General features: G+C 56.0%; 4 protein-coding genes across 4 annotated transcripts; 3 read left to right on the top strand and 1 right to left on the bottom strand.

Moving 5' to 3' along the window:
• Positions 1-1243: 1243 nt before the first annotated feature.
• F5144DRAFT_620833 (uncharacterized protein) lies at positions 1244-3327 on the top strand (the record flags this gene model as incomplete). The annotated part of the gene is made up of 3 exons (XM_066792035.1): positions 1244-1288; positions 1462-1498; positions 1866-3327. 3 exons carry the CDS (start codon positions 1244-1246, stop codon positions 3005-3007), a joined length of 1224 nt encoding a protein of 407 aa, XP_066643030.1. The 3' UTR covers positions 3008-3327.
• On the bottom strand, positions 3328-4774 carry F5144DRAFT_572456 (uncharacterized protein). Its single transcript, XM_066788891.1, has 3 exons — positions 4086-4774; positions 3738-3975; positions 3328-3583 (listed from the first exon to the last, which is right to left on the bottom strand). The coding sequence occupies exons 1-3, from the start codon at positions 4425-4427 to the stop codon at positions 3378-3380; spliced, it is 786 nt and encodes a 261-aa protein (XP_066643029.1). The 5' UTR covers positions 4428-4774; the 3' UTR covers positions 3328-3377.
• Positions 4775-4864: 90 nt separating this feature from the next.
• On the top strand, positions 4865-9072 carry F5144DRAFT_572455 (clasp N terminal-domain-containing protein). The gene is made up of 4 exons (XM_066788890.1): positions 4865-5037; positions 5207-5723; positions 5778-5896; positions 5949-9072. The coding sequence occupies exons 2-4, from the start codon at positions 5259-5261 to the stop codon at positions 8785-8787; spliced, it is 3423 nt and encodes a 1140-aa protein (XP_066643028.1). The 5' UTR covers positions 4865-5037; positions 5207-5258; the 3' UTR covers positions 8788-9072.
• Positions 9073-12105: 3033 nt separating this feature from the next.
• On the top strand, positions 12106-16466 carry F5144DRAFT_234877 (uncharacterized protein). The gene is made up of 5 exons (XM_066783284.1): positions 12106-12455; positions 12514-12544; positions 12625-15819; positions 15886-16019; positions 16087-16466. The coding sequence occupies exons 1-5, from the start codon at positions 12390-12392 to the stop codon at positions 16231-16233; spliced, it is 3573 nt and encodes a 1190-aa protein (XP_066643027.1). The 5' UTR covers positions 12106-12389; the 3' UTR covers positions 16234-16466.
• The last annotated feature ends 405 nt before the right edge of the window (positions 16467-16871 follow it).

Here is a 16871-nt window from a genome sequence, read left to right as displayed (position 1 = left end):
GTGGCCACATGGTTGGTTCGTCCGTTCTTGACAAGCAGATAAGACAGCAACCGACACTGCGGCGTTTTCGTTCTCTCACGCAGGTGACAGCTTATACATGCCGCGGTGATATCCCAACTGGTTGGTTCAGCGAGGGATGGCGTCTTCGGCAGCATGGTGGGTGGGTGGGTGGCCGGCCGCGGAAGAGGCGACATGGCAATTCCCGTTCCGCGTATTCCGCCGTGTTGATTCCCCCAATGTGGTGTGGGTGGGGTTGACACCAACATGCAAGTCGTTCCTTTCGGACCGGGTTTCGGACTCGCTTCGTTGTTTGTCCCGTCGACCCCATTGACAGCACGAATCACATAAGCGGGTTTTCAGCTGGGACTCGGTTGTTCATTGGATGCCGATGTCCGACATTCTGAGACGGTCATTCAAGAGTCTGTGTCTCGGGTAGCATACCATAGGTAATGTGGTGTATAGTCTGGTATAGGGATTCATATAAATGATAGGTGGCTTAGCGGGCGAACATGAAGGATGCATCAACACACACTGTGTATGGTTGCCCTAGCTGCCTTTCGGATCGTTTGATATCGTTCGAGGCACATACGCTTGGTCTAGCCAAAACGATGGAAAGGAATAAATTTATCATTGTCAAATTAACCAGATCTTGGTGAAGTTGATTGTAAGCATGCCCGGGGATTACCCTCAAGTCTTGATAAACGGCTTGACTTGTTATCAGTTATTAGTGATCGAAGAAATGGGAGCTGAAGAATCGTCGTTTTCGTCTTGAAAGTTGTGGCCCAGAACGAGATGGGGTGTGGCAAAGCTTGGCACCGAGCCAAGAGAGTGGCGTCATGCAAACGAATATTCCCAAATTACCCTAACCCTATGGTACCTAGCTGTCATGTTTTGGTTCATGTTCATGCAGCTGCATCGTTTCTTTGACATGGAGCGTCAGACAAGGCTTGGGCTGAGTGTGGGTTTCAGCTCGTCTCCATCGACGATGAATGATCTGGGCTTACTACCACAAGGACCATTGTCTTTGGTATAGGTCGAGCTGTTGCTTCGTGACATCATCAGCCTTTCTCCTTTCAATAGCCGCCCCGACATACAATACTTGAACATCCTTTTAATTTGCAACACATCTGTGGCGGTTAAGATTGGGATTTGAGTCAGTCACAAACAGTTCTAGCACAGTTCTAGCACAGAACTGCAGGCCTCATTTACCCCAAGCTTGTGCAGCACTGCCTTCAACAAAGAGATGAAAAGCGCCCCCGTGCCCTTGCAAAAGGAGGGGCTGACCACGGTCCGCCTCGCCCGACGCCTGTTGCCTACGTAAGCTCCTCGTCAAGGCGCTTGTAACAAAAGGTACACGCACCCACGCCGTCTGCTTCTTTACCGCTGTGTTCCTTCAACACACTTCCCCGCCTCTTGCCACCACACCCACCGGCAACTTTGGACTTGATTCAAGTACCAAAGACGCTGTCAACAATGCCAGTTCCGGTCGCAGCCAAAGGTGAGTGAAGATCGCTTCCTATCCCCCATCATTTGTGTTTCCACATTGCCTCTACCCCTGCCTGCCCCGCATGCATTGCGAATCACGGCGCCTCTCCTGATGAAGTGGCGAGGCCCCGTGGACAACACGCAATCCCAGGTCTCACCAGCGGTTTGACTTTGTCGCCTCAATATTGTTGGGCGAACAGGTCCTGCTCGTTTCCTTGGTTTTTTTTTTTTTCGCTTTCGAAGAGCATCACCCATCAAGTCATTCGAGACATTTAAGACACACCACAACCTTAAGCTCCCACGTATGACTGCATCGACCACTGCATAATCCCTCTCATTCCCTAGAATGCCGCCTGTTAACCATGCTGCCCTTGCATCAGTTGGCATCGTCGTCGCATCGGTGGCTGTGACGGCTGCTATCGCCATCTATGAAATCCCAGAGGTCCGCCGCGCAACCGAAGACCTCCGCCGACGCATCGCCCTCGCCCTCCACTCCTTAGGCGACAATTTCGATCCAAACAGGGAGCCACGCTTCAACCGGCCTGAAGACGCTGATGGTTTCTATCAATCCCACGATGTCGATGCCGATGAGGAAACGAGGAGGAGGCAGCGGGAAGAATTGATGTACTGGAATCTGCGCCGCGAGGAACAACAGCGGGACCATCCCGAAGTCCAGCAGCGACCCCGTGGCTCGACCTTCGACGACTTCCTCCAGCCAGATCGGACGGGCGATAGCGGCGCGTTTGTTTACAACACCGGGGCGAACGCTTGGGACTCCGACTCTCCTAACGTCCTCCGCCGCCGGGGCAACGTCGAGGGCGTGCGGGGTCTGAACGCTGCCATGATTACCAACCCCTTTAGCGACGAGCACGGCATCGAGCTGGATGACCGCGCCGAGATGCCTCCTCCAACTCGCGCGGAAGTCATGTCGGATATCTATGGTGCCACCCCTCGCGTACTCTCCCCTTCGGTTCCCCAGGTTCAGCCCATCCCGGTCCAGCCTCTCGCCGTCCCGGTTGCCAGCGAAGTCCTCTTCGATTTTGAGACCCACAATGCCCCTAGCGAGTACGCCACGGCGGTGGATGAAGACTACCAGGACGCCAAGGAGCCCCCGCGGACCGCCACGCCCACCGCCACCTCCCGCAGCACCACCATTGGCCGCGAGCTCGCTGACGATGAGTACATGACCGCCGGGCAGGACGACCGCAACACTGCCGAGGCGTACGCCTCTATCCAAGCATGGGCACAAAATTCGTCTGGCCCGGGCTTCTACTCGCCACTTCCCGACACCCCCCAGGCGCCGCTCTCTGATCCCGAGGTCATCAGCCAGGGGCAGCTTACCCCGACTGACTCCATGTCGATGGCTGGGTCTGGCGTAGATGTTGGCAATGATGACGTCTCTATGACCGAGGGCCGGGATTACGACGTCATGAGCGAGTCGGATGGTGGAGCACACACGCCGGGTAGCTGGTCCGAGGTGGCGAGTGTGGTCAGTGAGAGCGAGAGTGTGGTGCGGGCCTAGGTCCTCGTTCCATTGAGGGTTTTCTTTATTTTGGGTTTTGCTGGGCCATGTGCGATACCACCAACCTCCCTGGCGTTTATGGGTTCTGGAGTTACTAGGATATCGGGATGGGACATGATAACAAGGGGACAGCATAGCATTTGGGCCATCCGGGTATGAGAGTTGCGCTTCCCCGAGCAGCGAGCTGCTGCCGCGGACAAGTGCGCGTTATACACCGCCTTGGGGGATTTATTTATCGCAGATGTCGGAGATGGAACCATTTATAGGTATTTGCACAGTAAGGTGGAGTGTCAAAATAGACCCCATTTTATAGTCTAGGTCTTAAAATCAAATTGGCTGGCCCACATATTTTCCTCATCAGCTTCGATGGCTACTTTTGGCCGTCGTCCTTTTCCTTCTTGACGTAATCACCGTATAGCTTCTCAATCGACTTGCCCAGCAGCCCGGGCCAGAAGGCCTCGCACTCGTACTTGTGCCGCCGCAACTCGTCGTTGAGCCGGCGGATCGTCCCCTCCCCGAACCGCTGTTCGAGGTACTGCAGGAAGTAGGCTGTGTGTTGGTAGCCTCTGTCCCAGTCTAGGGAGATGACACGGACGGGTGTTGTTAGAGAGCGATGATATTGTTACGTTTAAAGAGGAAAGGGTGCAACACAAAAATGACATGATAATCGACCTGAAGGCAAAACGAAAAGAAGCAAAATGATAACAAAGCCATGGGGTAAATAACATACCGCCTTCCACCTCCTTCTTCCAGTGCGGCGGGCTGAGGTCGCAGTTCAGCCGCACCCAGTCGGCCACGCCCTCGATCAAGCCGCCCGGGCACGTTCCTTCGGCGTTCCACTGGTAGCAGTGCACCAGCTCGTGGGTCAGGACGCCCGTGATCTCGTGGGTGAGCCGCGAGGCGGGGTTGATCGAGTTGATGAAGTTGAGGGAGAAGTGGATCTCCTTGTGGTCATTGTCGAGGTCGGTCTTTGGAGTTGGGTGAAGGAGAGGGGGTTGTGTAAGTAAGTATTATTGGGGTTCAAAAAGGGGGAGGGGGTTGGGTTGGATTGACACTGAGGAAAACAAGGTCACGGTACCCCTGTGGTATATGCCACGCCGCCCATATCCCGCAGGACGAGGGTTACGGAGCGGGTGGGCGGGACTGTGGTATGTTTCTCTGAGGGTGATTTGTAGAGCAGCCGTAGGACGTTGTTTATGGCGGTTGAGAGCACGGTGGCAGAGTTGACGGAGTTTAGGAACTTGGCTGCGCCGGGGTGATCAAGATCTTGAATTTTGAGGCGAAGCTTTGGTTTTGAGAATGATTGACTGGCCGACGACTCAGATACCGGCTCCGGCCCTGGCTCCGTAGTATCCCGAGTTCGATCAGGCAGCGGAATGGGGGATGGAGTAGGGACACTTGGCTGTTCCTTGAGAGCCATTGCGTCAGAGTAGTAGTTTGATGAGGGTTATAAGCCGGCTCGGCTGGGTAGGCTGCTATTGAACACAAAAATGGGGTCGACAGGAGTTGTGGAACAAAGATTCAACCTGTCTGAAATACCATGTGACAGATAGATAGAGTGCAAATTGGGTGAGTTGATATCGAGGTCAGGAAACGGTGAAATTCCAGGTTGACACAATTTGGCCCCCTCTCATCCAATTGTATTTTGTTGCCTTCTGATTCCCAGGTTTGTTGTCTTGGAGATAGCCAGGCTTCCTCCTGTCTTTATGCAACGCGGGGCACGATTGGCAGCACGGTGTTGCGGGGTTGATGAATGGGACAAGCCAGGCACGCCAAGGTTACATCAGCTCTCAGGTTCCAGGGTTGTCAAGGTGATAGCGGCCCACCTCCTCATCCCCAGCTGCCGACAGGGGTTGGGTTGTCCCGCAATTGATAATCATCAAGCTGCCGCCAGGGAATGTCTTGAACAAACCTAAGCCTGAGCTAATTTGCGACGACGAGCATCACCATTACCGCAATCCCATTTCCTTTTCTCGCCGCCCAGAGGTAGCTCTATACCTCACGTGGTTGCGCATTGCTTCTTGACAATCGTTAGTACACAACCCTCCCAATTCTGTCCGTGGCGATTGAGACATCATCCTTGGGTGCACCGTCGCACTTGTTTTTTTTTTGTTTTCTTTCTTCCCGTTTGTACAAATTGCGACCGAGGGCCTGACCAAGAACCCAACCGATCGGCTGACCCCTTTCCCCCTCCTCTAGCCACCACCATTTTGACGCCAACAACATCGGCATCCTCTTTCCGAGGAAAAAAATGTCGGAAATAATCACTGACGACCAGGTCGCCAACCTGATCGCCCTCCTCCGCACCGATGTCTCGATCGATACCAAGGTCCAACAAGTCACGGTCGTGAAATCGAGCATTAAGCAGCATATGGTTCCCGAATCCTGCATAGTACCGGTATTCGAAGCTCTACATCTAGCCTCTAGCTCTCAACATGCCCTCCTCGTCAACGCCGGCTTTACGGCGCTCAATCACCTCTTCACCCGACTAGTGAGGCAGGACCCCAGGTCTCTGACAAAGGAGGGCACTCGCACATTGCCCCTGATTGTCGAAAAGTTGGGTGACCAGAAGGAGAAGTTCCGCCAGCTGGCCTCCCAAGCTTTGGCCACTCTTTACAAGGTGGCGCCGGTCGAAGTCGAGCGCTCAGTGCGCAACATCGCCATGGTTGGCAAGAACGCGAGGGCAAAGGAGGCCAGTCTACATTGGCTACTTCAGGTACGCTCCAGGAGTAGAGCTGCTCCCACAAAAATGCGCTAACTAGGGGCGTAGATGCACCAGGAACAAGGCCTCCAATTCCGAGCCTATGTCCCCACCATGATGGAGCTCCTCGAGGATGCCGACGGCATGGTGCGCGATGTAGCCAAGTCGACCGTCATTGAATTGTTCAGGTACGGCTCAGTCTGTTGCTGCATCGGATGACACGAGCTCACTGAGACATAGGAACGCGCCCGGCCCCGCAAAATCAGATTTGAAAAAGCAACTCAAGAACTTCAAGGTCCGCCCGGCCATTGAGCAGGCTATCGTCAAGGAACTCAACCCAACAAGTTCCGCCCCAGCTTCGCAGCCTGATCGCCAAGAAGACCACGCGCCTTCCCGCCCAACCCTTGCCGCGAGCGTATCATCGCTCGCCCACCGCCCAGTGACCCCCGGGCTGCCAGAACCTCCAGCAGAGTCCGTCGAGCCGTCCTACGTTAACACGACGCGCGAACTCGATGAGATCTTCCGGGAGATGCATGGTTACTTCGAGGGCAAGGAGACGGAGCAGAACTGGCTGAAGCGGGAGGAGAGCGTAACGAAGTTGCGGAGACTCATAGCTGGAAATGCTGCGACCGACTTCCATGACCAATTCCTTACTGGACTTCGGGCGCTTCTTGATGGCATGATCAAGGCTGTCGTTTCTCTCCGAACCAGCCTTTCCAAGGAGGGCTGCAGCTTAATCCAGGAAATCGCCAAGGCCTATGGCCCAGCGATGGATCCCATGGTGGAAATCCTCATGCAGACCTTCATCAAACTTACCGCCGCGACCAAGAAGATTGCATCTGCACAGGCCAATACTACGGTGGACACCATCATATCCAAGGTTACTTACAATAATCGTATCATGCAGCACGTCTGGCTCGCGTGCCAGGACAAGAACGTCCAGCCGCGGCTCTATGCTAGCGGCTGGTTGAGGACACTACTCGCGAAGGAGGCTCACCACAAGAACCACGTGGAACACACTGGAGGCCTAGACCTGATCGAAAAGTGCATCAAGAAGGGCCTTGCCGATGCCAATCCTGGTGTGAGGGAGAAGATGCGTGCGACATACTGGATGTTCGCGGGCATCTGGCCTGCAAAGGCGGAGGCTATTATGAACGGGCTTGACTCGACTGCCGCGAGGCTGCTGCAGAATGATCCCAACAACCCCAAATCGCCTAAGAAGCCGGAAGGGGGTGCGCGACCTGGCCTGGGGTTGTCGAAGAGCACTATGGGTACCTCGAAGCCAAGTGTGCGGGAGGCTATGATGGCGCAAAAACGAGCCATGACCACCAAAGCTGTTCCCACCCGGCCGGGTTCAGCCATGTCGCATTTCTCGCCCGCCAAGTCTGTTTCAAGCTTATCGCAAGCACCACCGGTAGCCCCTACTGTGCGCGCAAGACCAGAGTCGGTCATGGGCTCTACAGGAGGTATCTCTGGTGCGCCTATGAGGCCTGGGAGGAGAAAGGTCGAGACGGCTCGGCCGGCAACAGCGGGACCGTACTCGGTTAGAAGCCACGACCAACCCTCAGCCGAGCAGACAAGCCCTCCGAGCAGACCGAAACCGAAAGCCGTCACGCCCAAGTCCATCACCTCGTCGCCGAAACGGACGGCCCCCAAGATGGCTCGGTCGGCTACGGTTTCGGGAGAGCCTCAACTCCCAACGCCCACCAGGGCGGGGTCACCAAAAGTCATCGGATCGCCTCGGGCCACTCCCTCTAGGAGTGTGCAGCCGACCGTTGTTCCTCCGTCAAGCAGCCCATCTAAGAGACATGAGGATTTCAGCTTGGTCGTGCCCATCATGACAAGTAGGGCATCGCCTCCCCAGGAAGAGCAGAGATTCGTGAAACCCGTTGAGGATGAGGACATGGACATGAGCCCATCGGACACTCCCTCTAAACTTCCTCAGCATACCCCAGATGCGCCAGCCAGCCCCCCTCAAACGGTTGCGGCTGTCCACGAGGAACCAATTTCCATGGCGACTCCGCTGCGGGGCGTCGAAGTTGCTGTACCTTCCCCGCCCAGCGCCTCACGTTGGTTAGAGGTTTACGAGGATCCCTTGACCCGGGAGCAGCAGACGACGCCGAAACTCATCTTTGGGCCCGTCTTGGAAGACAGATCAGTCAACGAGGACGCAGCGATTCTGCAGCAAGCTGTGCGGCAACAGCAAGAACAGCAGCAGCAGCAACAAAACGGCGCGGCCAACGGAATGGCTCTCTCCCCGGAGAAGCTCAAACAAAACCAGCGCCTCCTCGACAGCGGCATCTCCAAGGTCCAACAAAAGTCCCTCGACGTCCACGGCTTCCGCAAGCTGCAGGGCATTATCCGCGACAGCGACACCAAGCCCACCACCGGCGCCGCGCTCCTGAGCGATGATAAGTTTGACGCTCTGGTCGCCGGCCTCTTCGATTTCCTCGAGTCGCCGCTCACTAACCTCGCCCCCGAGAAAACCCAAGACGTCAAGGCGCAGGTGCTCGCGACCATCAAGCTGCTCCTCAAGCGCACGCGGGCCTCGTTCCAGCCGCACGTCTCGCGGGGGCTCGAGAGCCTGCTGCGCGCCCGCGCCGCCTACGAAGGCCGCACCCACATCGTCAGCGGTCTCGAGCTGCTGGCCGCCGACCTCGCGGGCCTCGGCGACGCCAGCGAGATTGTCCTCGTGCTCTGCCGCATGTTGTCAGATCTGGACGTCGACAGCGCCGCCCATGCCGCCGCCGGCGGTGCCGGAGGTGGCGCTGGCCGCTCGCTCAGCATGGGCCTGCACGTGCTGCGCGAGATGCTGGACGCGCGCGGCGCCGCGTTCGTGCCGAGCGATGCTGAGCTTGCGGCGCTGGCGGCGCTGGCGGGCGGCTGTCTCGAGAGCCTCGAGTCGGCGGTGCGCATGGACGCGGTGCTGCTGTGCGTCGCGCTGCATGCGCGTGTGGGAGATGCGCGCTTTTGGGAGGCGCTGAAGGGCGTGAAGGAGGATCCGAAGAGTCTCATCACGTATTATATCGTCAAGCGGCAGAGGGAGGTTGGCGCGGCTGGGGCTGGGCAGGTTGCATGAGGGAGAGGTGGCCGTGATGGGCCGTGGTGATTAGTGCGTGGGTGGTGGGTGCTCGTCGTCAGGGGCAGCAGGAGCTTCCATTCTACCCGTCCTGTTTCGATGGCAAGGGTTCTATTTCTATTTTTTGTACTAACTAATACCATACCACAGCATAGGGGATTGGAAGGGCGGGAAAAGCGGGAAACGGAGCGCGGCGTCTTGTGTGTTGGTTTTTGCGCTGTGAGCTCGGGATGGATGGGCGATTCGATTTTGTTTTTGTTTCTTTTGATTGGGGGGGGGGGGGGGGAGGAGGTCTCCAAGCCCGGCTGGGGTTTCTGGAGATACATACTTAAATTACTGTTGGCCAGCGTTGAACATACCTAATCACTCCGTTCTATTCATTCTCCACATGACCCGTTTATGGTGATGCCGGCATTGTTGGTACTGTTGGTGCTGTTCGGACGAACACAAGGCGGGCCGTCCCCCGGATTGTTGGTTGACATGACAAGGAGTTGTTTGTTGCCTGCAACGGCGCAACCCCTGACGGGATTAGTTACAGGGACCCTGGAGATCAATCGATCTGTGATTCTCGCTGCGCTGTAACCTCGAACGGGTGGTGATTTCATCACCACTGCTGCCTCCATGGCTTCCCTTTCCTGGGCATTTCGGCTTGCAGGTCTAGACCCTTAGTAGCGAGTGGAGGCCGGCTCGAAAAGAAGCCTGGGCAAGATTGAACCTCGGGTTCGGTTGGCTCAGAGGCGGTAATTGGGTAGTTGGGAGACAACCTCTTAGCATTCTTAGCGTTGCAACGCTGTTTTGAGGGTTTGAGAAAGTTATTTCGGGGTGTCTGCCCCTGAATTACTTCGGGCTTTTGCATCTTGAGAGGAAACGTTGTCGTTTGTCGTTTTGGAGAAGTCTCTCTCGGCTCTTCTTTCCACTCTTGTCAACAATCTCATCTTAACTAGGCATGGGTGGTTATCACAAAATATTTGTTTGTTTGATTTCCGCCGGAAGGGGGGGGGGAGGGATGGGATGGAGGAGGGATGGAAATAGCCTCCCTCGCCCGTGACAGCCTGCCGCCGCCCGTCCATTTATCACAGCGGCGGGTCGCCTATTCCCGAGGCCTGAATTGATGAACTCCCAGGGCCCCAACCCCCAACCCCAACCTGCCGAGCCGTTGTTGACAGCCGGCCCCACCAAACCATGCGCCGTCTGTGCGCGCGCAGAGACAAAAAACGGCAAGAATAAGAGAACGGGTTTTTGAAGATCCACCTCGAAGAGATCGGCCGAACTGGTTGCGCTTCAGCATGCTGGAGTCTCCTGGGTTTGTGGGGTTTGACCGTCTCGTTTCTCCTTCGCAAAGCCCCTGGAATCGAACATGGCCTGGGAGTTTCTATCTGAAACGCCAAGCGGCGGATGTTAGGACCAGGGGATCTCTGCAAGGCGGTCTGCAGATCTCTCCCGAAAGGACCACGCCCCCCCGCGCATCTTATTTAAGGAGAAGGGATGGAAGCCCGCCTTTTTGATATTGTAGTGTATGCACTTAGACGGACGTCAGTTACAAAGTAGTCGTCGATGCGGGAATGCACCACCATCGAATTCCAAGGCACCAATGTTTCGACGATCCAATGGCCGGGTTTTTGAAACATGCAAGGCATTTATGGAAGAGGCGGGGTGGTGTAACCTACTGGTACCGTACATACATACAATCCACAGAAAGTACATTACCTACCCACCGAGTTAATGAACTTGACATGCAGCGTGGTGCTGGGGGCGGCAGTTTCAAATGCTGCGGCCCTCCCGAGCTTGAGAGCAATTTAAGCATCGTGGAGGACGGGGAAGACGGGAGTTGAAGATTTGAGGCACCGAAGATAGACCAGCATGACGGTGTTGGTTCCAGCAGCCGCCGGCATCGAACCGTCAGTTACACCATCGGTGGGTATATACTACATACTCTTACCTCGTGGTTGCGTGGCTCGTGGCGTGGCCACACGCTTGACGCTTACTCTCACACACGGGATCCTATTCTTGCCATCAACGCCGCTTCCACTCGTGCCTTTGGAAGGTCGCGAGACGGTTATTAATGGCAGAGCAATCAGCCGGGCCGCATCAGTCGCTGCCCGAAATCGCACCATGCAGCCACCCTTTGGTTCATCTTCGCTCCAGACTCGCCATCTTCCCGACAGCCCGGGTGTGTAACACCACATCCTGTAGGCCGGCGGCGTCAGCGACCAGGCTCAGCGTTTGTTGGCGTACGAGGTGCGTCTTATGTAGAGAGTGTGGTGTAATGGTGTGATGGCTGTTTGCTGGAAAGAATCCAGGACCCGGCTGGTCGGATTAGACAAGACATATTTCGGGTGGGTAGGGGAGGGTGTACTTCGCCGGCTGTGAGAAACGTTGGACAAACACACACACACACACGCAGCGGGCTTAGGTGTGGCTTCGAGAACAGTCTCAAGTTTCTCCCCATGTTTCAAACCCGCCCGTTTGCAACAGCGGCCACTTGGGTAGTCGGATTTTGATACAATGGTTTTTTGGGAAATGGGACTCGATTTTACAGGCACATGGGATGAAGCAACGGGCGCTCCCTCGACATTCTAGACCATCCATTCACACAAAGTATGTAGGTGCCCTGCTGGTGCCATCGAAATTCCACAAGGACACAAGGGTTTCCTGACGCGGCTATGAATGGAGCTTTTTGGTCGCTGTTCTGGGTCATACAAGCTGCCATTGATTCCCCGCCCCACCCCTGTGCTGCCCCTGACCACACTCTGAACCCCTGGTCTTGGCCTCCACTGTTGAACAGCGGAGCACCTGGCCTGCAAGGACCACCCATTTTGGCGAAGAAACAGCGTTCCAGGACTTGAGAAGCCAGCCAGCCAAATGCACGGCCGATCCAGCGCCCTGGTGTCTTTTGCATTTTCCGCATTCCATTCTGGAGCTCCCGTTGAGGTCCCATCGGCACCGGTCGAGAACGCCCAGTGCGTTTTCCCACATCAGCCGTTCGGTTCCTCGTCACTATCTTTCATCCCATCATCCTCAAGCCTGTGCGTAGTGCAAGACGCAAACAGTACTTTGCAGATTGCCGAACCGCAGTGCTGGGCTTAGTTATCCTCATCCCGCCCACCCTCGACAAGCAAACGCTCGCTTTCTGCTTACCCACGTAGCCCTGCTTGGCTTCCCCCCCAATCTAACGGGTTGAACACCATCTTTCGCAGGGCAAGATCCCCGAACTACGGTGGCATTCCGCTCGACTTGACATCGTTCCACCGTCACCGAGCACGGCTCTCAGTCGAATCACGAAACGCTACGAACGACGGGCCAAGCTTGCCCAGCCGACCCGACGATAGCTAGCTGGACCGCTCTTTGTCCCCCTCTCCCCGCCCTTCGCACCCTCTTCGAAACAGGACAAAAACCGCCAGGCAAAAAAATCGAGCTGGTCCCGGGCTGGAAGGCGTTCCCCTGATGCGATAAACCCCCGCCTCTCGACCGCTTTCTCCCGTAACGCTAAACATTCATGCCGTCCTGGCCTCAGCCCGTCGCTTTTTTGCCGGTGTACATACCCCTCCGGCTGGTCTAACCACCATAACTAAGAAACACCACCCACCACCATATCCGACACCATGGACGACTATCTGGATAGTCCCATGGATGCGGACGATGTCTTCCCCTGCAAAGGTTGCGGCGAGGTGGGTTTCAATACATTTGGGGCTGCCTTGAACCTGTTCTGATGACATGATGTTCCAGATTTTGGAGGAGGGGAAAGCCTTCGAACTTGGTATGTTGCACCCGCAGAACGGACTACAGTACCTCGGTGCGTAACAAGATGGTGGTATCGTGGACTAACCAAACCCCTAGCCGGTAATCGATGGCATCTGGACTGCTTCCGCTGTAACACCTGCAACACGTTGCTCGACTCGGACGCGAATCTACTCCTACTTGGCGATGGCTCGCTCATATGCAACAACTGCACCTACAGCTGTAGCGCCTGCAACAATAAGATTGAGGACCTTGCCATCTTAACCGGAGACCAGGCCTTCTGCGCAACGTGCTTCCGCTGTAGGAATTGCAAGAGAAAAATTGAGAACCTGCGCTATGCTAGGACGTCGCACGGTATATTCTGCATGAACTGCCATGAATCGCTGATGGCGAGAAGGCGCAAAAAATCAAAGGCGGCCGCACAGGCGAAGCAACGGGAGAAGGACGCCTCCCCGATGATCACAGACAAGTCGCTGCCCGCGTTGCCGCCCAACGCCGTTCCCCCGAACAAGGCCTTCATCAACACCGAACGGGCGACCCCCGACTCCGACACGCCAACCGAGTTGTCTCCACGCCCGCGGGCCGCCTATGGAATAAACGAGTCCTCTTCCCGGAGCAGCTCGAGACCTGATCGTTCCCCCGAGCGGGGGCAAGAGTCCGGCAAGGAATCATCCCTCGCACCGTCCGGGTCAACGTACAGGCACAACCGGAACTCGACCATTTTCGCAGGGAATCTAGACAATGGGGACTCGGACGGGGGCTTCTTCATCCCAGTTGCGCTCGACCCGAGCCCTGGGCCAGCATTGACCCCGCAGTCCATGTCGGATGCCTTTTCTGACCCGAACAGGAGAACCAAGGACAGGGACTATTTCTCCTCGGCGAAGCCGGCTGCGGAGAAGAGGACTGATTCGCAGGCGTCGACTCCGCACATTGCGTTCCAGGAAAAGCCGAGGCAACCATCATCGGATTACGAGGCACCTCAGCCGCCTCAACACGACCGGCTGGGGAGGAAACTTTCCAAGAGGAACGGAAACCCTAAGGCCTCACCTAGTACGGAGGATGGAAAGGGCTCTAGCACGAAGACGCAGCCAAGTGAAGAGTTCAGGTTGCAAGACGCCCCAAGGAACAAGAGGCTTGGTAATTCCAGGAGCAACTCCTTGTCCAGCAACTCGCTGGATGTGCCTACTCCCGTCAAAGCACCCCCGGCCCCTCCACGAAACCGGGAGGCTCCCTCCAACACTACAAACGTCGACTCCCCCCGCCAGCCCGGGGCGGTGGACAAGGCCTCCCCCCCAAGGCCTTCACCGAGACCTTCGCAGGATGCTCGACGAAGGGATGATGATGCGGTACGCCCCTCGCTTGACTCGATGACTTCGGCCCGGTCCGAGGCAGCTGCCGCACCGCCCATCGTTAGGAAGGAAGTAGCTCAAAATCAGGCACGAAATGGTGAGCGAATAACGCCTGAACACGCTAAAAGTGAAAAGGTTGGGCTGACGAATACGGGATCAGTGAATGGCAACAACCCTGCTCTGCCGCCACGTCCAGCCGTACCCGAGACAAAACTGAGCGACACGTACATGCAGCCTAGGGCGCCACCTCAACCTCCGTCTCAGGGTGCCAAGGAACCGACGACGACTGTCAATGAGGCGCCAGAGCCAAAGGTATCGCCCAAGCTGCCGCGCTGGAGCTCGGGTGGGGAGTTCACCATGGATGAAGACATGGCGAGAATACTGGGCACCGACGAGGGATCGTCCTCGATCCTGCGGCGGGTTTCGAATGCCGTCCGTCACGGGAGAAACAACAGCGCAGAGACGATCAGCAACAGCAACAGCCATAACAGGCTTGGACACAGCAGGAGCGTGAGTGAAACGACTCGGGGAACCACATCCCCCCGTTGGCCACGCACCCCCATTGCCGAGGATCCAGATGGCTCCCAGGATACCAGCAGCACCGCTTCGGCATCCGGGGTCGGGCACGAGGATTCGGCGCTCCTGAAACGGCAGCTGAGAAGCTCGGAGCAGCGCGTGGCGGAACTCGAGCGGCAGTTTAACACGGAGAAGGACCTGAAGAGTTTGAATAAGAAACTTGTCGAGAAGAGGAAGACTGTTTCCGTATTGGATACACAGACTGAGATCATGATCCGCCAGATCGAGGTACTCGCCGGGTATGTGGAGCGCGCGAAGAAGACCAACGAGCCCATTGACGCCCGGGAGCTGGAGGAGTCAGCAATCAAAGAGTTCGTGCAGAAGCTTGACAAGGTCAAGCAGAACATGACGGTGGCCATCGAGCAACTTCACGCCGAACGGGACGAGCTCTTGGAAGAGAAAGCACAGGCAGTTGAGGACCGCGACCAAGCGCTACTAGAATTTGCGCAGCTTTCGTCCAAAAATGCGCAGCTGGCCGATATGAACAATGATTTGACGCACCAGATTCAAGAAAGATTCAAATCACAAATCAACAATGGCGAACTAAGGATGCCGCCCAACGGTCTTGGTATATATGGTCACGCCAAGGGAGTATCATCGGCGTCTGTCAACTTGGACGCTGTCAGTCTGCAAACAGGGACAACCATGGTCGGTACCGATGCGGAGGAACCCGTCCTGGAGGGGCCCACGGTAGTCAACATGCGGAAGGGCCAGGTGAAGAAATTCAACTGGAAGAAGGGTTCCAGCAAGGTTGCGCATAACATTTCCAAGGGGATCAATCGCGCAGCAGGTGCCTTCCAGCAACAGGAGCAACAGGCTCGGGCGCAACAGCAGAACAACTTGACGGGCGATAGCATTGGCCTCCCTTATAATATGACGGTCGCCCAGGTCGAGTCGCCCGTCACCACCATGCCCCCTCCTGGCGGGCCCATCAACCGGGTCGGAACCGAGAGCCAGCGACAGGGATTCGGCTTCTTCAGCAAGAAGCAGGGTAACAACATGCCCAAGTCGATTTCGACCGCCAATATCTCCAGCACACCTGCCCCGGCCGAAGCGCCCAGCACCCTGTTTGGCTCCGATCTGGTCGAGCGGGCCGACTTCGAGCGCCGCCAGATACCTAGTGTGGTTACGCGCTGCATTGAGGAGGTGGAGTTGCGGGGGATGGACATCGAGGGTATCTATCGCAAGACGGGCGGCAACTCGCTGGTCAACACAATCCGGGAAGGGTTTGACAAGACGGAGGATTTTGACATCTCGGACCCTGCCCTGGACATCACCGCCGTTACGAGCGTGCTGAAGCAGTACTTCCGCAAGCTGCCCACACCGCTGCTCACATTTGAGGTCTATGACCGGATCCTGGAGTCGAACAGTAAGCCTCACCCATTACTCTTCCATGCCTGGATGAGAGTGTACTAACAAGAATGTGTGTGTGTAGCGGTGCAAGATGAGACAGAGCGCTGCGGCCACCTGAGGAAGACGGTGAACATGCTTCCTCCGAAACATCGGGACTGTCTCGAGTTCCTCATGTTCCACCTGGTCCGGGTGGCGAGCCGGGAGCGCGAGAATCTGGTATGTCCAAAAATACCCAACCCAACCTCTCTGAATGCCTTGGCATCAACTAACCCGTCCCTTCCAGATGTCTCCCAAGAACCTTGCCGTCGTCTTCGCGCCCACCATCATGCGAGACCACAGCCTGGAGAAGGAGATGACCGACATGCATGCCAAGAACCTGGCCGTGCAGTTCCTCATCGAGCACAGCCATGTCATCTTTGGCGAGGCATAAGCAAGCGCTCTTACCTACCTACCTACCTACCAGGGGTCATCCAGGTCGTATGATAGAAAAAAAAAGAGGCACTAAAACAAAAGGATCGTTTGTTTTGTGATGGGAAACTGACGAGGGAAAGAAAGATGGGGTGGGGATGGTGGCGTGTTTGGGTTTGGGAACCGAAACTTGCGTGTTGCTTGTTGCGTGTTGCGCTTTCTTGTCTTGTTGCAACTGCGTGATTTGTATATACCTTGAGCCTTGAGCTGTTTTGTTCTTTCTGAGAGACCCCCTTTTGTTTGGTTTGTTGCCTTGCCTGGTTGCTAATTTCTTTTCTTGTTGGCGTGGGAAGGTTGTGGTTAATTTGGCGGGCGAGTTGGCGATTCCTCTCGTGGTGTCATGCTTTCTTTTGGCCGGGTTCTGGAGCATGAGCGAGAAAGTCTTTGGTTCGGTTCGGTTCGGCTCGGCTCTGGTTGACATGATGTGATGCCCTTGTTTGTGGTTTTAAGGCGATGGGAGCGGAAGATAATGCTTGGTTTCACACTGGTTCAGCTCGGTTGGTCGATGTACGGTTATGATTCCCCAGTCGTGGTTGACTGCTTTCTGTTTTGTTGACTTATTTAGCCTTCATCCTACTCAACGCCAAATGCGAAGATACC

Source organism: Chaetomium tenue (genome assembly GCF_020726465.1).
Source record: "Chaetomium tenue strain MPI-SDFR-AT-0079 chromosome Unknown F5144scaffold_4, whole genome shotgun sequence".
Lineage (NCBI taxonomy): Eukaryota > Fungi > Ascomycota > Sordariomycetes > Sordariales > Chaetomiaceae > Chaetomium > Chaetomium tenue.
The sequence above is the reverse complement of the archived record's forward strand: the minus strand, read 5'-3'. Positions and strand labels throughout refer to the sequence as shown.